Genomic DNA, 24,208 nt, shown 5'->3' on the forward strand with positions numbered 1-24,208 from the left:
CATTGTCCTATGGTTCTAAGGAATGTGGGCAATTTCCACTTGGGATTTCTTGAGAGATGGTATCTGGCATTTGTGGAGAGGAGTAGTAGTTTTCAGGCAGTTTAATGATTCTTAGATTATCTTTCTTTGACCTGTTTTCCAGGTCAGTTGTTTTGACAGGTGATATTTTATATTTTCTCCTGGGTTTTCTGTCTTTCAATTTTGTTCTAGTATTTCTTATTGTCTTGTGGAGTTGCTGAATTCAGTTTGGTCCAATCTAATTTTGAGAGGGTCTGTTACTTGACTGAGGTTTTGTACCTCCTGAACTAAGCTGTTTATTTTCCTTCCCAAAGGTTTTCTCTAGGGATTAAGAAGGGATTCCTAAAACTTTTTTTTTTTGGTGAAATGGACCCCCTCTCCCCTTTGGCAGTCAGGTGAATGTTTTTAAAAGCACATAACAAAAATACATAAGGTTACAAAAGAAATCAGCCACCAAAATATATTTTTTTAAAAGTTCAAGGATCCCCAGATTAAGAACTCTTGCTTTTGAGTTCTAATTTCGTTCATATGATAACTTTTAAATTCCTGCTTCATATCTTCCAGAAATCCTATCAGAATTACTGGCACATTTGCACACTTTGCTTATAGATAAGATGTACAATTAACTGTCTTCTGGGTTTTGGTCTGGGGCATCTGTGGCTCCTTATACTAATATTTATTTATCATTCGTGTTTTCCCAGCATTACTTCTTGATTTGGGACTTTGCTGGTCAGTCAATAAACATTTATTAAATGTCTCCTACATTCTGTGTACTATGTAAGCTAAGTGCTAAATTACAAAGAAAGGTAAAAGACAGTCCCTGCTCTCAAGAAGCTCACAGTGTGATGGTTTAGACAAGATGAACGCTGTACAAACAAATGATAGAAAGGATAATCTGAAGATAATAAACAAAGGGAAGGCTAGAGTTAAAAGGGATAAGGAAAGGCTGCTTGTCTAAGCTCTGAGGATTTCTAGAAGAAATTGTAGGGTTTTATCTGGTCCTGAATTGTACTATCTGGGATCCTTCCACCACTTAGGCACAATTTCTGGCACACAGTAGGTGCTTAATAAATGTCTACTGATAATTGATGGATTGCTTCCTCCTGATATTGAGTGGTCTATTTTTCAAGAACCCTCAGGATGGCTTAAACCAGTGAGCTGCACCAGCAACGTTCTGATTCAGAGCATGGCTAGATATTGCCACCCCATGCTGAGTTACTTGGGCTCCAGACCCTTGTCTGGACTGACAAGCTGCTAATTTAGGGTGTTTGCATTCTAATTCTTCTGCCCCAGGTATACCATTGCAGAATACAGATTTCCCTAGTTTTCTCTTGGTCCACATGCTGGAAGGCTTCTATGTGCCATGCTTGTAGGCTAGGTTTCTCTGGTTGGACTTCTTCCTTGGTTTCTACAGGCTTCTGGCTATCTCTGTAGAGATCTGGGCAGGGGAAATGCACTTACTATAGTTTTTCCTTGAAGTTCCTGATCATTACTTAGTCTGGTGCTCTTTTATAAAATCACCACTAGAGTTATAAGAGAGTTGGGATGTTATGTTCTCTCACTCTGCACTCCTAAGTATGTCCCCAGAGTGATTTCCCTAAAGCTCAAGTAACTAACACCAGGTATTTCCCCTACTCCATAAACTCTTGACATTTAAAGCTTTTCACAACATCGATCCAATGATTATACATTCTTCCCCTCTGCCCACACTATTTCCCAGCAAAACTGGCCTCCTTATTGTTCTTCACAGAGGGTACTCCGCTTCCCATCTCTAGACAATCTCAGAGCCACACAGTCATTCAGCATTTCATCTTTGCCTGGCTGTCCCTCATGCCAGGAATGTACTTCCTTCTCTCCCTCAGAATCCCTAGTTTCCTTAAAGCTCAAATGCCACCCTCCACATGAAACTTTTCCTGATCCATCACCCTGTATGCATTCAGCATATGCCTAGATAGATACATGTTGCCTCCTCTGGTTAGATAGGGACTATTTTATTTTACTCTTTGAATTCCCAGTGCCTATAGCACCGTACTTAGCACATAATAAGATGTTAATAAAAGCCTGATGATTGATTGAATTTACCACAGCACCCAAACACATTGCCTTGAACATAATGAGCATATTAAATGCTCAATAAATGTTCAATATAAATGAAAATATGGGCCTGGTCCCACATAACCCTGTCTCAAAACAACATAACATTGTTTTGTAATTACACCATTAAAACATTATAATGAGAGTCAGCCTCGGAGTCACAAAGTTGTTTAACCTGTCAGTGCTTCAGGCAGCTCTTTAAGACTGTTAAGTTGCAGAATAGGTACCAAATTGCACTGATAAGAGTTTCCTCAGCTGGAACCAAAAAAATTAAATGTCTGGTTAAAAAAAAATCAAAACATTATACCCATGGCAGTCTGTCATAAGCAAATTCTAAATTAATGTCACATAAAACTTCTAACACCTTTCTGGATGGTAGATGGCTTTCCTCCCACCTGTCTATCCTCTGAATAACAGAGAACTTCAAATTTCCACTGAGTAGGGAGAGGTGACACTGCTGCTGATGATTGAAAGAGATCATCAGGGCATGAGGAAGGAGCTCTCTGGTGGCCAGAAGCTACAAAGCTATGACCTTTGAAAGTAAACCAGAGGTAGTACTTCAAATTCATGGGTATGACAAAGACCAAAGGAGCAGGCTGAAGTCAGGGAACTCAGCCCAGAATCAGGGATAATATTCTACAAAGGTATAGGATATAGAGCAGCACAATGATGATTTCCTTGTCCCAAATGCTGTTTTCTTATGGGGACCCTCACACCCTCTCCTTGCTTAGCTGCATGACTGCCAGGGGCTGCTAGGTGCTTCACTGCTCCCTCCAGGTTCCACTGTTCAAACAATGATCCCACCCACCCAAGCCAAGCCCAACATCCCCCTGCTCCCAAAGAAACCCCCACACCCAAAGCCAGACCAACAAGAATCCAAAACAAAAAAGCAGTTGTCAGATATGCCAGGGGAAGTACCCTTACATTCTTTTCCCCATCCTAGAGAAATGTTGCGTAGCTTAACACCACAAACTAATGATTTAAATGGCATATGTTTGTATTCTGGATTTAAGTGCTAGGAGAGCAAACACAAAATCCAAGTGTAACCATGTTAAGTAGGGCTAGAATATGGCTCATAATTAAGATGTTTTAACATTATTTCTGCATCTTGGAAACTTGGGAAAACAAGGTATTAAAATGCTGAACTCATTATAACATTCAGGATATATATATATATATATATATATTTATATATATTTATGAATACATTTCCAACAATGATATTCTATTATTCTTTCCTACATTATGATGGATTCCTATTTTAAGTCTCACTATAAAACAATGCTGTCTCAGGAAACAAGGAGCAAGATTCTAAAGCAAACAGATAGAAAATAATTATGAACATGGAAAAACTGATTAACTTTGGTATTATTTGGGATCTACCTGTATCTGCTGTTAAGAAGTACAAAGATGTTGGTTAAATATAAGTTTTTCTGTACAGCCATGTCCGGAAATACAAATGTGAACATTATGTTAAGAAATTTGACACAGAAAACTACCAAGGGCTTATCTAAATTTTACTTACTTTCTATAGTTCTGGTGACTAAAATTTCCAAAGAATATGGGAAGAAAAGCTAAAATTCAATGAAAACTAGTTTCTCTATCTTAGTTCACAAAAAAAAGCAGTGACAAAACATCTTCCAATGTGCTCTATGTAAAGTTCACAAATATACACAAGTGTAGGTTTGGTAGAAGTATATAGTTTTAAGGAAGGGCTCAAAAGGTGGGGGGGAAGTGGGAGGGGGATGTGACAGGAAAAGCCACAGCATTAAAAGCAAAATTTTTTGAAGCAAAACTTTAAAATTAAGTACAATATTTTTATGTAAACAGCAATAAGAATAAAAATAGCTAGAATTTATATAGGACTTCTAGGTTTGTTATTGGGGCAGCTACAGATTGCTGGGCCTGGAGTCAAGACGACTCACCTTCCTGAGTTCAAATCTGACCTCAGACTTCAGTCCTAGCTGTGTGACCCTGGGCAAGACATTTAACCCTGTCTGCCTCAGAATCCTCATCTGTCAAATGAGCTGGAGAATGAAATGACAAACCACTCCAGTATCTTCGCCAAGAAGACCTCAAATTGGTCATGAAGAGCTGGATGTGACTGAAAAATGACTGAACGCCAACAACTCAAGGTTTGCAAACCGCTTTGCATGTGCTAACAACAACAATAATAATGCTGCTAGCTAAAATTTACACAGTGCTTACTATGTGCCAGGCACTTCACAATTACTATCTCACTTGAGCCCCACATCAATCCTAGGAGGCAGGTGCCATAATCATCTCCATCCCACAGATGAAGAACCTGAGGCACCTGCCGAGGGTCACACATCTAGGAACATGTGCTCATTCTTTCCTCCCAACAATCCTAGCTGCAGGACCTAGATCAAGCAGTAATGGCTCACAGTACACAGCATCAAACAATCTGACTTCATTTAAATTTTTTTCCTCTCAGTGAACTTCTACTCATTATAGTTTCTCCTGTTGTCATCTTTATTTCTTAGCACACTAACATAAACTTCTCCTAAGATGGCAAAAGTGCTCTTAAGAAACAAACAGATGATTAGGTGGCACAGTGAGTAGAGCAACGGCCCTGGAGTCAGGAGGACCTGAGTTCAAATCCGGCCTCAGACGCTTGACACACTTACTAGCTGTGTGATCTTGAGTGAGTCATTTAACCCCAAATGCCCTCCCTTCTCCGTCTCCGAAAACCAAAAATTAAAAAAAAAAAAACCAAACAGAAAAATAGAATTAGCAGATTCTTTTTGTTATTGTTGCAGGAAACAGAATTAGGCAAAATTTTTAAAAATGTCTTTGTTTTATTTTAAAGGACTAAAAATCATAGTTAAAGCAATACATGTCCTCATCCTTGTCATGTTTTATGTTTTAAATTAGAATTTAAATCAGAATTTGGATTAGAGAAATTTATCAAGTAATCAGGACAGGGAGCTACAAATTACAGTATTATGAATTTTCAATCAGGGTTAACCCTATATAAGAAGAGTAAAACAAGAAAAACTGTAATGGGCCAACATCTCTAAGAGAAACTGCTCTCTCAGATATCCAGGTAATTCAGACTTAGCAATGGTTTTGTATAACTTGTGGAAGAATGCATTATAAATGACTATAATTTTATGATAAACATGAATTACAAGGTATATTATGTAAATACAAAATAAGAATTAAAATTTTATGATAAATACAAATTATAAGGTGGAAGGGTGAATGCTTCTTTTAAGGCTGTTCACTGAAATTTGATATAGAGTTTTCAAAACAGAAGGCTTAACTTTACCTCACTGTATATTGACTATGCTACAAAACAACTGCCACTGTCTAAAATTGATAACCAGGTCTAAAAGTCTATCATACTTTGCATTATCTCTCTAAAAATAATGAATTATGTATTGGCATTTTAATGTCTTCAAGAAGGACTCCTGATTTTAAAAACAGCCTTCAAGTGGAGAAAAGAGAGGTTATATTTATGACAATTTTAGGATTACAGGCTCATAGATCTAGAGCTAACAGGGACCTTACAAGCTCTCTAAAATTCAAACCTCTTAGAGTAAACAAGGAAATCAAAGCCAATAGAGTTTAACTGACCCATTCAGGGTCAGAGGGGTATTAAGAATCAAAGGAGGTATTTGAACCCAATTCCTCTGAATCCAGAACCAATGAATGAATGTTTTTTCCATTGTGACACTGCCTCCATTTTGTATTACAAATGAGAGGAATTTTCATTTTCTTTTGAAAAGTATTGGTAGTTTAATCCTTAGGCACTCTTTTGCATGTCTTGAGGTTTATATTTATGTACTTCATAGCAGTGATTTTAGCTTGACTTCTAAAGTATAATTGTAAGTAAGTCACTTGAATACAATCATTTCATATTTTGTCGTCATGTTTATAATTATCTATTGTTCTACAGGATCAAGAGTTTTTGACCAATGTAAGCTGGTTTTAAATATTTCCCTTTATTCTAATAAAGAAAATATAGGTAAGCAAAACCTACCACATCTGCCAGTATATTTGGTTCAAATTAAAAACAAAACAAAATACAACAAAAACAAAAACAACCAAACCCCAGTACATTGGAATCTCACTATAAAATTTTTGCTAGAGAGTAGAATTTTGCATATGGTGGTTTTGGATCTCATCCTAAGGACTGTGGGAACTACCAAAAGCGTTGTTTACTATGTACCTTTTATGTGAAGCCATCAAGTGGCAGCGACTTCACAAAAACAGTGTCAAATGAGATTCCTGCGTACTTTATATTAATATTCCATTTATAAATTTGGGGTTAGTGAAATCAGATTAGTAAAATGAGATTCATAAAATTTGGACATTTAGGAACAAATATATTTTTGCTTTTCCGGATAATTAAAATAGTCTATATTTGATTTGTGATCTGGTATTAAAAAATAATTTATCAATTAAATAGATTTTACTGATAAAAAACTAGGAAGAAAAGCTAATAAATTGGACGATAGCCTTGAAAATGTAATAAGATAAAACTGATAAAGGATCAATGTAAAATCTTGTATTTGGTTCAAAAGATCAATTTCATAAGCACAAGCCGGGGGAGGCATGACTGGATAGCAATTTGTTTGAAAAAGTTGTGGAGGTTTTAGGACTGCTAAAATCAATATGATTCAACAGCCAAAATGACATGGTATCCAAAAATTTCAATCAAAGGCTTCATTAGGCATACTGTCCAGGATCAGAGAGGTTTAGTACCACTTGGCCAGTCAAAATGAATCTGGTCTTTTTCCAGTTCTCATCCTTCTTGACCTCTTTGTGGCATGAGACACTGTTAAGCACCTTCTCCATCTGCATCATCTCTTCTCAATGTTTTCATGACACTATTTTCCTGGTTCTCCTCCTGACTGTTTGACCACTCCTTAGTCTCTTTTCCCGGTTTATCATCCGTATATATTACACCCTGTGTCACAGTGAGTATACCTCTAGGTACTGTTCAGGTCCTTATTTTCTCTATATATTCTCACATGGTGACATCATCAAAATCCACGGGTTTTTAGCATCTCTATGCAAATGATTCTCAGATCTATACGTCCAGGTTCACTCTCTGATATAAGCTTATCTTATATCATCAACTATCTATTAGATATTTCAAACTGAGTATCCCATAGACACCTCAAACACAATCAAAACAGAAATTTTCATCTTTTCTTTCAAAGTCACCCTTCTTCTGAACCACTCCTCCCCTTCTGGTTGACCTTCCAATCTGTACTGTCCTAGACTTAACCTTAACTCCTTATTTGTCTTTACATATTTAGTCAGGTGTCAAATTTTGTCTTTTTTACCTCCACAACTCCATTAATGTTCAACTCTTTAACATTAGTCATAGACACCATCTTAGCTCAGGCCCTCATCACCTCTTGCTTGCATTATTGGAACAGTCTAATTAATCTTCCTTCCTTGTTCTCTCCATTTCTTTTCTAATGTATCCTACACACAGGTGCCAAATTTATTTTTCTTAAGCATAATCTAACCATATGACTCCTTTGCTCAATAAACGCCAGTGGTTCCCTATTGTGTCTAGGACAAAATACAAATTTCTTCTTTTGGCACTTCAAGTCCTTCATAACCTACCTTTCTAGTCTTATTATATATCCCTTTCCACATTCTAAAATCCAGCCAAACTAATTTTCTTACTCCTTATACACAACTTGGGGTGCATAGGGTGTTCAGAGAGGACTAGACACTCTGGTGTGTGTACCTGCCAAGCCCTTTTAAGGGCTGCTCATGAATATTTAGCATCTACCTGATTCACCTAACTTGCACTTATGGCTCCAAGAAGCTGTAGCATGCGCAATGGCCACACCCCAATAAACTGTCTTGACAGATGGGTTAAATCAGATTGAAGGTAACTAATAGGCCTCAAAAAAATCAGTGAGTTAGGTGGATGTCTACCCCAAGCACACAAAGACTTCTCCTGGCAGAATGGGCTGATGAGAACAGTTTGTTCCAATGGCCATAAAGGTGGCTGAAGCAGGCCCTATGGAGCGCTCAGAGCTTGGTCAAGCCATCAAAGACGCCTAGGTCATCCACTGCATCCTGCGCCATCGCCAGTCATCTTGACTTTTGTTTAGCCACTGGACTTAAAGACTCAGGAAGAGAGAGCGACCCTGTCTCGCTTAAGTCCAATTTACGTGTAAGTCAAGATATCACCTGTGATGTCAGCGGTCCGCTTAGAAAACGAAGGACAGAAAACAAAAACAGCATAATTTTCCATCTCCCTCTATGCTTTCTCTCTGGCTGTCTTTCATACCTCGAATACCCTCATGCCTCACCTCTGACTTTTAGAATCCCTTTCTTCCTTCAAGATTCCTCTTCTACATGAAACCTATCCTAATCCCCACACAATTACTACTGCTTTCCCCACATCACTATTTATTTATTTTGTATATGTTTATATATGTACAGGAGGCAGCTAGGCAGCACAGTGGATATCGGGCTTGGACAACATCCAGGAAGACCTGAGTTTAGATCTTCCGGAATCCAAACCCTGCCTCAGACACTTACTAGCTTTGTGGAACCTGGGCAAATTACTTAACCTTTCTGAGCCTCTGTTTTCTCATCTGTAAGAGAGAGATAATAAAAGCACCTGTCTTGCAGGGTCGTTGTAAGGTACAAATGAGATAATATTTTTAAACTGCTTAGCACATAGGAAGCACTCTATTCATGCTAGCAATGATAATGTGTGCTGTTGTTGCTGTTTCTCTTGATAGAAGGTAAAATCCTTGAGGGCAGGACTGTTTTATTGCTTATTTTCCTAGTATGGTTCCTGGTATATAATATGCACTTACTAAATATTTATTGAGTACTGGGTTAAATTGGGAGTGCCACATTTTACAAAGGACACTGATAAAAGTACAGAATATCCAGGAACCCAAACAGTATGGTGAAGGACCTAAATATGTGGCCGTAGGAAGATCAGTGGAAGGCACTAGGGATTGTAACCTGGAGAAGAGAAGTCAAGGGGGACTACAATAGCAGTCTTCAGAGGGTCTCAAGTGGAAGAGGTTAGACTTGTTCCTCATGGCCCCAGGAGGTGCAACTAGGAGCACTGGTAGAAGTTGAAAAGAGACCAATTTAGACTTATTCAAGGACTTTCAGGTGACTTGTCTTTAAGGAACATTTCCTAAAATTCAAGGCTATCCAAAAGCAGAATGGGTCGCCTCAGTGTTGCACAGAGCTTCAGAGATTTAGAACTGCCTGACACCATAATTCCTATCATCCAATCCCCTCGTTTTACATACAATAGGCTCTCCCTCACTTGAGGTCTTCAAGTCAAGGCCTGGTCAATGAATCAATGCATTAATTAATCAAAAAGCATTCAGTAAGTTCTAACTGTGTACCACACACTGCCTAAGTGTTGGGATTACTATTGTAAGAAATGCTGTAAAACGTATTCTTGTTCTTTTATGCTGAACAGGTAGGTCTCTGAGGTCCCATCCAAACTCTGAACATGCATCATTAGGAAAAATAGCAAAATATTGCTATTAAATTTTTTCCCCTTTTAACATTTCTTTAGAGTCAAAGAATTTTAGAATTAAGCAAGAGAACTTCAATGCTGCTCTAATACTATCGATTTACAGAACAAGAATCAGAGGGTAGTGAAGGTGAAATAAATGGTCCAAGATCACACAGCTGAGACTATACACAATGCAGGCCTCCTGATTCCTAATCCACTTGTTTTTCTGAAGTAAGATTTATCAAAAAATTACATAGTTGCAAGTAGGAAACAAGAGACTCGACTTCTGCATACTCACCTCTGTAATAGAAGAGGCACAGGTCAGAAAGCACAAACCAGCGTTTCTTCCACAGCTTCATACCAGTACTATCCTGCATCAAATAAGCATGTTTTCAGAATAATTTTCACCTCCAACAATTTAAGATGACTCCTGATACATTTATAATAATGCTCAGACCCATAAACTTAGAAAGATAAAAAGATAAACTGAAGTTTAATATATAGTTTTGCCATTAAAGAGCCTCACTGTCAGAAATTTTCCCCAAGTCTACTGACCTCTGAAGCAACTATTATATAAAAAGAGTGGTTTAATATTTTAAAGCAACTTTAAATACATTCTTCTGGGCACATATGACTACTGGATGGCATGAGGATAACAAATAAAGTAGCGTGTGCTTTCTGGCAAACTAGAAATAATAAATATGCCAATATGCAATAGGAATAATTATTGTCTATTTAAATTATTCCTATAGAGAACGGGATTTAAAATTATAGTAAATAGTATAAGTGACAGATTACACATCAATTTTATCGACATTGTTTTTTTTAAAATTTAGTTTCTAATCAATTTTTGCTCACTTTGAAAAACAGGTTTACCAGCTGGCAAGACATTTCTTCCCCAAATAATTTATTTCATAAAAATGTATCAGCCTTATACAAAATTATGCATTTCCTTTAAAAAAGCCATAAACAAAGCCTACATACTATTAATGGCAAAATCAAAAAGAAAAAAAATACACATTGACCCTTGAGAACTCATCCTTCAAAACAAAATGACAAATTTTAAATGCATTTGAATATATAGTCATTAAATAATTTCCTTGTTATAACTACCATTTCAAAACAATTCTGAAATTAAAGCAATAATTAGATACGTGGGACAAAAGGGGTATTTGGGATAGGGAGCAGTATGTTTGTGAAAGAGAAACACCTCAAAAGAAAAAAAAAGATGTTATAAACTTTCTTGGGCAAATTAAAATTGTCAAGTCGCCTAATAAACAGGCTCTGAATAGTCATTAAGCACTATAGTTATAATAATTACCTTAAATTGTTGCTTAGAAAACTACTTGTACTATCAAAGGGTACACGTGATACATTTCTTATTATCAGTGCTGTCTGAAAGATATGTAGATAATAAGATCTTACTCATCCATCAAACTTAGCTATATTATGTAGTGCTGAAAATCAACAAATGAACCTTTAAAAGTCTGACCAGTTAAAATAAAGGTTAGTGCTTCTATGCGTTAAGGTTCATGTACTTTAATTGCAGTAAACTCACTCAGGCCTTTTTACTTAGATACAATTATGACAAAGTTGATTTCTAGGCCAAAACAGATAAATGGCAAATTATTAGTATGTTGGTATGAGAGAGACAGAGAGAGAGAGAGTGTATGCATGCGCGTACACACATGTGTATGTGCTTCAAGAGCGGTTATTTCATTGGTAGTTCCCCTTGGGGACCACCAATGCAAGCGGGCACCTTCTTTGCAACTCAGAGTCTTGACTTGGCTGTCCAGAGAACTAAGAATCACAATGCAGTATGTATCAGAGATTAAACTTGAACTTTCTGACTTTAAGGTCAGTTCTCCATGCCACTATCTCTAAAGGTATACTGACAGCAGAAAAAAATAATGGTTGGCAGGTGACTAAAAAAACTAAAATGCTGACAAACAACTTTAAAAAGCACAGTAATTTGAAGAATTAGAAGAAAACAGGAATATTTTCAATATACTTCAATATACCATGAGGTGTCATTACTGTACCACTATTTCCTAACTACAAGGTTCATACTATGTAGTTTACTCCTTTTAAGAAGGAAGTAAAGCAAAAGCCAAAATAATACAAAACAATACATTTTGGAATAATTTTAGCAAAATTAAAAAATACTTTGAGTACCAAAAGCTAATTTTTGTGTGCTCTCCCACTTGTAGAGGGAGTTGATCGGTTGTTGTCCTTTGTTATTGAAGAGGACCGAAATGACACCACTAAACGTTTGAGTCGGGTACAAATATGTAGAGGGAATACTACTCTGAAGTATTTCAACAACTAGGTTTGTCAAAGCTGAAGTGACACTGTATATATGTACAAGGGCACATATATGCTCAGGTATTAGCAGGAGAGAATGAAATCTTAGCATATTTTTCTTGTGAAATAAGCCAAAATTTCTCAATGAAATTTCTACTCTAACTAAATACTTCTTACACACTTATCCTTATATTTTCCAAAACAGGTTACTATCTATTTTATATAAAATATAAATATAAATCTATTTTAAATCATGAAATTTCTATTATCATTTCCACCGTTTCCCCAATAGACTTGACAATCAGAAATCATGGAAAGACCACCTCTGTAAACTTCAAATTCCACTTTATACGCTTAAGATTCAATGCTTCACCTAATATAGTATAAAAAATTAAAAGGTACCTGTTTGTAAAGCCAACCTCGTCTGACAACAGGTGCATTGGGATTCCTTTTAATTGAGTTTGATCTCTTTCCAAAATTATGAACTTTTTTTGAAGACCGTGAAGACTAAATGGAATGAAAAGTTAGAAGATGAAATGGCTACAGATGTGATCAAAATATTATTCTATGATTATGAGAAATTTTCATTTATTTTGTAGCTATCTTAGTGCCTAGCACAGTGCTTTGCTTGTTATAGACATGCCAAATGTTCAATGAATTTAAATAGATATATTAGAGAACTAGAAAAAATTTCTTACAAAATATTTTTTAAAATCTTGGAAAAATGACACTTATGAGAATAAAAGCTCTCACTGATTGGAAAGGTAAAGTAGCCAAACAGAAAGAGCATGCGATATGTACTAAAAAGCCTTGAGCCAGAATCCTGGCTCTGCTACCTACCACCAATTTGATCTGGGCAAGCCAGTTAACTTTTTTGGGCCTCAAATTCCTCATATGCGAAATGTAAAATTCTATCTTCAGCTCCAAATCTATGATCTTATGGCAATGGATTTCCATGAAACTTGTACGGGAAAATTTTAATCCTTTATGTATTTTAATAGATGACAATGAAGATTTTGTTTTCTACAAAGAAAGACTTTCCCCAAGGTATTAAAAGACCCTGTTTTTAACAAGTCATTAAACTTTTTGACAATTCAGAGAACTTGCTAAGTCCCTCTAGTTTAAATCAACATAGACTTTAGTAATAAGGAACTTTAAAATACTGAAAATTTAGCTTAGAAACAAAATAGACTCAAGGTCTGAACACTACAAAGATGTGTCACTCATATATATGTGATGAACACTTTAAGAAGAAATTTCAAAGGTGTTAGGTATGGTGAGCACCAAATATCACAAAAAATAAAATTGAGTATGTTTGGAAGGCAAGAAGTGACTAGTTACTAACATAGGAGTCATGTCTGAATTAGCTGTCTGCGAACAGTCATACTATTGACTTGCCAGAGCAAAGATCAAAATTGATGCTAACAAATTAGAATAAAGAATAAAAACATGAAGGGCATGCAAATAAAAGAACTTGAATAAGATCTACTTACACAAGCTGAGACAGGCAAAAAAGGGATACTGATAAAAGAGGTTACCATTTCCTCCTCAAAGAGGAGGCTGAAAGAGGCTAGAAACCACTATAATCAGCAAATATTTGCTCTCCTTGCTAAGTGAGAAGATAAGATTGCCATGGGTCACACTGGTGAAGAACGGAACTCCTGTCAAATCTTCTGGAGGAAGATGTTGGGAGATTATCAATAGCATCATTTCATAAAACAGTAAAAAATGATAGAGAAAAAATGAAGTATATATAGAAAGCTTGGTGAGACACCCAAGTAAGCTAAATGATTCTGAATGCATTTAAGAAACTGGAAGACAACAGATGAAGAAGAGAAACAATCTGACAAGACTTTTAAAATTACCTTTTAACCATGAAAGACAGAGGAATCATCACATTTAGCCTTTACTGAGGAAACAAAACAGGATTATAGATACTTTAGTGGGAAAGAATCTTAGATGTCCTGTAGTCCCTCATGTATAGATGAAGAAAGTGAGACTGCAAAAGACTACGGAACACGTCTGTCATACATGTAAATGACAGAAACCAAGATCATAACTGACATATACTGACTCTAAACCTAAATTTTCCAGCTTGATTAGACTGAATATACATCAAGTAGGTCTATGTTAGAAGTGATACAGTCTTTGAGATTATTGAAGGATTCTCAGGAAATCTGGGAACAGTAAACATAGTGAATAATTTTAAAAATTTCATTAGTACCATCAAAGAAAGCTTACTGAGAAAATATGAATAATTACCAGCCTATGTTTGTACTTTCCTATGTCTCTAAAACTTAATTAGAAAAATTTGTTCAAGCCATCTTCACTGAAGGTAAGAAAAAGGAAGGGCTTTTACAAAACCAGCTACAGCATTAAACACTTAACTGAAAGGTAGAAAGAGTAAAAGATCACACTGTGATTACTGTTTATTGACTATGAAAACAAAAAAAAAATTTGATTGGGTAGAGCAGGTTTCCCACCCTGGGGTAGAGTAAAATGATGTCTCAGGAGGTCTCCTTCTATTAGGTGACGTAAATGAGAATATTGAGACTTTACAAGATCTTTGAAACACCCAATAGAGAAAACTCTGCAATTTCTTTTTAAAAATATCAAGGGGGTTATTTGCTCCTCAAAACAATCTGCCACGGTCATAAAACTTCAAATAAAGGATCACAATGGGAAAAGAATTCTTAATGGATGGTGAGATCCCTGAGATATTTCTATTTGTGGACAGCACAAACATTTCAGGGCTACTTAAATGAGAGCTATAAACTCTCCAAAGAGTTCACCCTAACTTTCCAGGTAGAAAAGAAAGTTAAGCACATAAAAATGGATATTGTTGAGATTTATGACATGGATGGACAGCCCATCAGGAGCTTCTGTTGGTTCAGTCCTTTTTGCAATCATATGTGATTCTTTGTGACCTCATTTGGGGTTTTCTAGGCAGAGTGGTTTGCCATTTCCTTCTCCAGCACATTTTACAAATGAGGAAACTGAGGCAAATAAGGTAAAGTAACTTGCCTAGGGTCACACAGCTAGAAAATGTCTGAGGACAGATTTGAACTCAGGAAGATGGCTCTTTTTGAGTCCAGGCCCAGCACTCTATTCACTGTGCCACTTAAATGTCTCACAGGAGCAGTGTGTGTTACAAAATGGAAAGGGAGGCTGGGGGTGTACGGATCTGGAGTTAAAATGACTTGGGTTTGAATTCTGGATTCTGGCACTTAAGAGTTGTGTGAGTCCTCTTGGACAAGTAATGTAATTTCTCTCAACCTCATCCTCATCTCTAAAACAAAAATAATAATAGGGCTTTTCTATAAATTACACAAGCATTTACTGAGCACCTGCCACACATGAGGAAGGGTACTAGATGATGAAGATACAAAGACAAAAACAAAAAAAATTCCTGTCCTTAAGCAATTAACAATTTGTTGAGGGATAGAATATGTACACAACTAAGTAACAGAAGACAATTTGAGGAAGGAGAGAGTACTGACACTGGGGGCCCAACAGGTGACCCTCGACTTTGGGCTTGAAGGAACACCTGGGTAAAGGCTCAAGAGTGAAATAGAACAGAGTGGTCAAAAGTAAGTGAAGTGAATCTGGAAGGGGAGGATGGAGACAGGTTGTGAAGGGCTTCAAATGCCAAGCTGAGGAATAGGCAGCCAATTAAAATATTACAGAGGTGAGTGTCATGGTCAGACTTGTGCTTTTAGGAAATTGATTTTGACAGCTGTGTGGAAGATGGGTTTGAGAGAAGGAGAGACTATTAAAGAGACCAATTAGGAGAATTTTTGTAATTGCCTAAGTGAGACGAGATAATGGCCTAGGTTAAGACAATAATGATTTGCAAAAGGTAAGAAGGGGACATGTATGGGAGATTGTAGGGGTAGAACTGACAAGATGTTGAACATAACTGCGTATGGAGGAGGGGAAGTGGTAAACCTGGATGCCTGAGAAGTCCACATGAAGTATAAGAACATGCTGAATTTGATAGGCACATATATAGTGCTTTGAGGTTTTGTCCTCCCAACAACGCTGGGAAGTTGGTGGTAGGTTTAATAAAGGGAAACAGAACAGGTATTTCCTCATTTCCCCACCTGGCTAGACTCATTTTAGACTTCTTTGCCCCCGCACAAAGTAACACCAACACCCTCCCAACTTCTTTTCAGCTATCTTTCGTGTATTGCTTACCAGACTGTAAGCTTCTTGAGGGCAGGGACTATCTTTCTCTTTCCATTTGTACCCTCAGTTCTTAGCAGAGTGCCTGGTACAAAGTAGGTGCTTAATAAGTGTTTGGTGAATTGAACTGCTATTATGGGTGAAATTTACAGATGAGGAAAACTGAGGCAGACAGCAAGGGTGACTAACTTGCCCAGGGTCTGTCTACATAGCTAGCAAGTGACTGAGACTGGATTTCAACTCCCAGACTCCAGGTCCAGCATTCGATTCACTGTGCCATCCAGCTGCCTTGGCAATGTTCAACGGGTAGTTGGCAAAGCAGGACTGGCATTCTACTCCTCAGGAGAGAGATGATGGTTACAGATCTGGGGATCATCTGCACAGAAATGATAGCTGAATCTGAGAGCCAATAACATCACTGACCACACACAAATGGAAATGGGCTCAAGACGGAGCCTCGGGCCACACTCACACAGTGAGTCAATGAAGATGAGTATCTTCTCTCCAACTTATTATCTTAGAGGGCTTGAGGACACTCAGAAAAATTACCCAAGGTCACACACAAGGCCAACATGTGTCAAAGGGAGACTTGAACCCAGATCTTTCAGGCTCTATTCACTATGGCATTTCTTCTCTATAGGTTACATACATGTATACAAACAAAATACGTATAGAATATAGAAGATACCCACTGATAGGAAGGCATAGGGTGCTAATCAAATCGGAGATGAGAATGTTTGAGGGTACCGAAATGTACATAATTAAATTTCCAAGTAAAAAGAGTAGAGAAGAAGACTGAACTCAATGAAAAATTAAGGAGGCTAATCTGAGGGATAGGAATTAATTGCAACAAAGTTCTAGGTCTGGTGATATACAGAGATAAAGTAAATCTTAAAGGAGGCGAGTTTGCTGAGTGGTGGAAGCAGAAGAGAGTAAAGAAATGAAAATATGCTTACTCCTACTGTAGGTGAACAATGAAGCAGGACTAAATTTTAACAGTAAAAAGAAAGTGAGCTGAATTGTATTTGGAAAATTGAACAGAGATTTTAGTAACTTCAAGCTTCACATCCCCATGGAAAAATATTTAATATGTTCCTATTGCTATATTTAGTTTTTACATTTTCTACTTTTTCCAATGTATCCCCGTTCCACTCCAACACCAAAAGAGCCATCCCCTATGATGAAGAACAAAGAAAAAAACCCAGATAAGTAAAAAAAAAAAAAAACAAGCTCAACGAAACACTCAAACATCATATGCAATGTTCTACATTCATAGTGATCTATCTTTGTAAAGAAAGAGGGGTAGGGGAAGAGTGAAAGGCTAATTTTTTTAAAAACAGCAACACCAACACCAACAGTAGTTCTATATGGCTATCAAGAATAGAAGACTACAGCCTCCAAAGAATTAAAGTTTCAGGTCAACAAAAGGGTAATGAGGAAATGCATGTTGTACTTGAATAGACTGGAACTTATTTTTAACAAAGAATGGATATTAGAAGCAGTACAAAGGATGTTATCAGAGAAATGGACCCTGAAAAAGGAGATGAGCTGGTCACGGGGCAAAAGCAAATGATCACTGACAGATAGCCCATATGCTACTGATATAATGTAATTTTAAGAGATCAACTAAGTTGAAGGATTTATGGTAGGATAAGAAAGTGATTGAGTCAATCATGTCTTCTCATCCTGTGGAACTCAGCTAAACCACTGGAGGGAGCACCGATATCACAAGTCATAGATCCATTTAAGTACTGAAGTAATGGCAGAGTCCGATTATATTTTAACTACAAGATATTTTCCTACCTGCTGTTAAAACAAATGAGGATATAAAGAAGAAATATATAGTATCAAACAAAGCTGCAAGGAAAAATGGATGACTATGCTCTTGGCTCTGTATCAATGAAAATACTTTTCATATAAAAATATTACAAAAATTCACAATCAGCATAATTAGATAGTGTTACAATTATAAGTTTTGAGTATCTTATAACACAATCAAAGCAGGGCTGAAGAGATCTTTAAAATTATCTAGTCTTTCTAAACTTTGGTAGAAAAGTGAACTTTAACCATCCCAGATATCTGGTATTTATTGCTGCTTAAAAATCTAGTTAAGAATATTACACAACCTCATTTAATGATAAACTTGAACACTAGTTTATGTCTAGATTAATACTGACAACTGCCAATAAACTTTAACATGTTAGCAAAGCTATTTATTCACTAAGATAATCTTAGAACCCACTATGCTTCACTAGCATTTTCTTAAAACACAAACTATACTAATAAGAATGATCAATTCTGAGAAATGATTAAAGTCTGTAATATAATAAATGTAGAAATTATTTTTGTATATCTTAAAAAATGCATTGTAGTAATTATTGATAATATATAAAGTTCATCCCTAATATATAATTCTCAAGATATTCTTATTATCTTTTCTATAGCATTTTCTCTACCTAACCCAATTCCAAAGTGAGTTCTTTATTCTATTTTTAAGACTCACAAATGCTCAAGAAAGGTTTTAGGTTCCTTCAATATTCCTGAGTTCTCCTGCTACATACTTCAAAAACCAACCAATAATTTCATGGGTAATTAAATGAAAAGTGACTCTGTCAACTTTTTAGAGTTGTTGGAAGGGATATTCCTAACGGTTTGAAAAAGAATATATATTTTAATTTAAAATTCCAAATCCTAATTATTAATAGTTCTCTTTAATGATGATGTAGCAATCTCCGAGTTTACAAAATGCTCATTTCTTAAAAAACCCATTATGCTTTTTTCATGAATTCTTCCTTCTACTGCTCCCTAATTTCCCGTCTCACACACACACACACACACTCTCTCTCTCTCTCTCTCTCTCTCTCTCTCTCTCTCTCTCTCTCTCTCTCTCTCTCTTCCCCCACCCCATCTAGGAAGAATAATCATCAGTACAGTAAAGAAGGGCACAGATATGACAAGCACGTAATTCAGTAAGTAAGATTTTATCTCCTCATTAAAGACAAAATAAACTTTTTAAACTGAAATGGGGATGTAAAGTTATCTTCTAAAAACTTCCCATTTTATGTTCGTTTCCTTTCTCTTCCTTTTCCTTCTTCAAGTTCTGCTTTAGCTCCTTGACCACCTGTTCCATCTGAAAACTATTACTGTTGTCTTTCTGTTTTCTCTTGATAACATTTCCATATCAGCTTTTTCAACAGCAAATTTTTTAACATCCATGATTTTATTCAGCACTTTAATTGAAGTCAGCACTTGCTTTAGCTAAATCATTGCCCTTCCCTTGTAGTTTTGCTTTAATTTCAACACAGCTGCAACATTATTATTCTTGATGCATGGGGCTTTTTGTCCTCTGTAATTATGATTAGGGTCACTCTGATATAGCTGGAAGCAACAATCCTCATCAATGTACAGTGAACACTAAAGGCATGTTTCCCTTCTAACTGAATATAAGTTTGTTTGAAATCATAGTGCTATAATCAACTGCATATAAGAAATAGTTTACAGATACACTAATAGATACTTTTGATCAATGACTCTCAGTTCATTACTTAGAGAGCGTTAGAAATCATATCTGACACACTATAAGCCCTATTATTATTGATCCTTGTCTATTTTTTTCAGGAAAAAATGCTATCAAGAAGCTTGAAGAATGTTATAGGCGCCATCCATAACAAAACTCAGTTATTTGATAAAATTCTTAAATATGTCCAATGGCTAACATTGATTGTATTGTATATATTTGTATAATATTATACACTATAATATATTGTATAATATTAGTGACCTTCCCGTGAAAACATATTGGTCCTGGAGCTATAGCTTTATCAAGTTATATATTATTTGTTTGTGAGGGCTGAGGAGGTTGTCTGCTCTGTTGACCCTCTCCCACAGACAAAAACCAGAAAAGATGTGTTAAGATTTCTATAATATTCCCTACTAATGACAAAGATGACCATCACAAGGTCCCACGTGCTGCAAAAGAGAGCAGAAATGGCAATAAGTTCCCACAAAAATGGGAAGAATAGCTGTAGAGATTAAATATATATATGGAAAAAGTCTATGTTGGGAGGGAGGGTGAAAAGTACGTATTTTTAAAAGGCAATTGAGAAAATACTGACTGTAAACCCATGCCTACTTTTCCATCTTTGTAAAGAATTTTATGACAATAATCTGTCAATGTATTAACGACATCACTGGAAAAGATATTAGAAGGCTACAGAAAGGCTTTTGCAAACAATATTCCACAGAAGAATATAGTATGGCATTATACACAGAAAACTGGGCTTGCAATCACGAAGACTTGGATTCGAATCTTACCTTTTGATACCTACAAGCTCTGTAACTCTGGGCAATTAACTTCTAATATATCAATAAATTCCTATATCTATTTTGGTGAAGGGAGTTCTCTATGATATCATCGATCTTTTGTATATTCACTTATTCTCCAGAACACAAATGGCTGAGAAGTGTCTGAGAATACCAGCTGCTACTGCCCTTGTTTGGCATATAACAAAAAAGGAACATTTGATTCAGGAGAGCAAAATGTTCCTTTGCAAGCTCTCCTCCCATGGGTCATGTCCATATCAAACTAGGCTCCCTGAATGATGTAGTTACAATAGTAACAGAGATGACTGTTTGATGATCGTGATTACTGAAATCATTCAAGGCATAAAACAGGGAGATGGATGTTCCCCAAAGCTACTGGTTTTTTAAATTAAAGCTCTTTCTAGAACAGAGATGCCAAACTCAAGGTCCCAAAACTTCTCAGAGAGACCCTAGCCAGATTAATATGTAATTGGGATATATTTGACAAAATAAATAAAAATATGATGCAACATAGATAATATAAATTTGTGATTTTCTAAGCCAATATGCAGCCCACAGGGATACCTTTCTATAAGAGTTTGACATCACTTCTATAGAAGACTGTGCTGATTGTATCAAGTCTTCCAACTTTGTAGTCTCCTAAATGAGATCCATTACCACTCAAGAGAATTCAACCTAAACAACAGTGGAAGAGAAATGTCTCATTCAGACCATGATTTATAGCTGGATGGACAATTTATAGAGTTGGTCCATTAGTACATATATCTTGGACAGGCATTTTGGAGATACAATGAACTTGCCCCAAAACTGAACTGGAAGAGGAAAGTGACTTGGACTACACTTGAGGAAATGTATAGTGCTTTTAGTGATCTCAAACGTCTTCCTGAAACAAGAGGCTCATGTTTTCAAAATCAATGCTCTTCTCATGCAGCTGTATGGATTCTGTTCTTGGAATTCTATAGTCTCTGAAGAATTATGATTGAAGGTCATTCAAAGGTCAACAGAGGCACAGCATGGGTGTGGGTCATCAGCAATTTATTACCAACAAAGAACTGGTTAGGAGAAGCCAAATAAAGAACATCATTTGAGAGATCCATGACCAGAAAAGGAAGTGGGAAGGTCATTTAGAGAGACTGAGGCATAAGCTGATTTACAGTTCATATGCTATAGATCAAACAATGTCAAGAAAATTACAGGGCAACTTTTAGCACACTGGGTAGACCTCTTATAAAGAAATTATGGGAAGGTATGGACCAGTCACACAAGACAAGAAGGTAAGACAGTTGTCATTAAATGCAGAGGAAGGAGTGCCCAAATAAACTGGATTAGAGATGCATGGAAGCACCATTAAAATAATTTTTCACTTACTAAAACTTGAAACAATTCCTGTCTTTTGATGGGTAGAACATCCACACAATTAATAGTTTTTTAAACATATGCATTTGGAAAGGCAGAAGAAACCTTATAAGTCATTTGGACAGTTGTAGAAACAGAATTTAAAAGACTGTCCCAGGGTCACATTGCTAGTCAGTGGCAGAACTAGGATTAAAGACCACATTCTTGACTTTTACTTCAGTACTCTTTCCATTAGACCATGTTGAAAATGATGAATTAAATAAATTCCTGCTACTAATCATTGTTTTCAAAAGAATCACAAAAGATAACAGTTTTATGTATTCATTTAACTAAACTACAATGATGGCAGAATAAATTACACTACTCTTAAACAAGTACAATAGAACCCCTCTCTCATTTAGCAATAAGGATTCTGTGATACAGATTATGGGTTTGTTAAAAAAAAACATGGAAATATGGTTAGTTTCTAATTTATCTATTTTAAAAATCTGGAACTAATCTCATTTCTTTACAGTAAACGCAAATTAATTCCTAGCTTCTAACAGAAACTGTAATAGCAAGACTTTAAACAGATTCATTTATATACAAATTCACACAAAAATTCATACTACAGGACATTATAAAAATAAATTCAAATCATGGTATCAAATTATAATCCTCTATTATATTTCAGTTTCTTGTTGTCTTCAAGTGTTCATGGGCACTATTTAATTTTGAATTATAATTATTCTTAATATAATATTTCTAGTTGTAGAAAAGTATACTGTGAACCAATAAGAGCTCTGCTAACCAACAATTAACAGAAAGTATAACTTACTCTGCCCACAGGGCTCACTGGATGCACTGCATAATCTGAAGTCAAGTTATAGTTAGCAGCTTCATTTATCATGCTTATTGGTCGTTCCTTCTTTTCTTCCGAGGTCATAGCTGTGGTGGTCCTGAAATACAATATGCCAAAGTACTAGAACTTGTTGTGTATGGAGATAACTTGTTAATGAAAATTTCCTAGTTGTGGCAATGTGGTTTGCTTTTTCAAACTTTTGAGGCGCTTGGCTGTTGTGCTCCTAAGATTTAATCATCCCCATAGCTTAATGCACTTTTTATTTACTTAACGACCATCCATACTCGAGTCACATTCTATCAAGGCTTGATTTAATTCTTGATTTGAATATTGTATACCCTCCATCCCCAAGATCATTTGTAAATTGAGCATTGGCAGTACCGCTTTTCTCAGTAAGTAGGCAATGTGAGACATCTGAGACTCAAAACCAATTATTAGATACAATTTAAACTAATGAAAGTTGAATACAACTTGCCTGAAAAATATCACTGTATCAGTTCACAAGAAGGCCTTCTCCTCTGAGGTCTCTTACTAAGCAACCACAGTCTCCTTTCCCTTCTCTCTGTTCTCTTTTTTTCCTCTTTCTAGTTCTCTTTTTCTATAATTTGCTTCTTATTTATCAGGCTCACAATCTCCCCATGCTGTTAAACAGAAACAGCCTTCTACATAACATTTTTCATTTTAGATGCTGTAACAAAAGATTATTGATCCAAGGCATATTTTGTCTGGTGGCTCTAAACTACATGACCACTGTCTGTATACTCTCCCCTTAATGCTGAGGCATTCTTCAATCTCTATTGAATGCTTCTAGAGCAGATCTGGGTTAATTATAGTGAATAGATCACAAGGAATACAGAGGACATATATTAGGAAGCAAAAACCTTATGAACAACAATAATAATATTTTAAGTTGAAATCAGCCTGAAGTGCTACACACAAAAATAAACATACAGCATATTGAAACGCATGTATAACTTTGGAAATTATTTTATACATTTAATACACTTAAATATGATACCAAGAAAAGGCTTTTACCATGACATTCACTTACTTGGAAAAGTTGAGAAGCAGGAAACAAGAGGGAAAAGCCCCCTTGAGTGCCAAAATAGTTTTCTCGGTTTCTATGTACTAAAGTTTGTTCATTTTACTCAAAGGAAAGTCCCTCAGAAACTCATTCAGAGGATGTTTACTCTGATTATAGACACAGTTGTGACAAGCTTAGCTATTCGGTTTGCCAGCCCACAGCATATTAGGAGTAACAAATTAGAAGTAGATGGAAGTTACTGTTAGTAACAAGCACAGTGACAGCAGAAGCCAAATGAGCTACATCCCTGGATATTAAAAGAATCTGAAGATGAGATTGATGAACCACTGTCAGTGATTCCTGAAAGATCACAGATAATGAGCAAGCTGTCACAGGTTTAGAGAAGGAAAGAAGTCCATGGTTTTTTTGTTCTTTTTTTAAAGGAAAGAGAAGAGCCTGCAATTAGAGGCCTATGAACTTGATTTTGACTGCTGGCAAAATGATAGACTATACTATTTTTTAAAAGTTCCTGAATATGTAATATCTAGAAAAAGATCATTAAGAGTCAGCA

At 36.2% G+C, this 24,208-nt stretch overlaps 1 protein-coding gene across 8 annotated transcripts in view; it reads right to left on the reverse strand.

Annotated features, from left to right (window-relative positions):
* The window catches only part of PLEKHA5 (pleckstrin homology domain containing A5), a 196,476-nt gene that overhangs the window by 82,927 nt on the left and 89,341 nt on the right, over window positions 1-24,208 (reverse strand). For all 8 annotated transcript variants that reach the window (XM_036758859.1, XM_036758858.1, XM_036758857.1 and 5 more), the window contains exons 5-7: window positions 22,590-22,710; window positions 12,311-12,415; window positions 9,903-9,975 (exon numbers count right to left, since the gene is read on the reverse strand). In XM_036758859.1, the coding sequence (XP_036614754.1) occupies window positions 9,903-9,975; window positions 12,311-12,415; window positions 22,590-22,710 (299 nt within the window). The remainder of the gene's footprint in view (window positions 1-9,902; window positions 9,976-12,310; window positions 12,416-22,589; window positions 22,711-24,208) is intronic.

Source organism: Trichosurus vulpecula, chromosome 5 (genome assembly GCF_011100635.1).
Source record: "Trichosurus vulpecula isolate mTriVul1 chromosome 5, mTriVul1.pri, whole genome shotgun sequence".
NCBI classification, from domain to species: Eukaryota; Metazoa; Chordata; class Mammalia; order Diprotodontia; family Phalangeridae; genus Trichosurus; species Trichosurus vulpecula.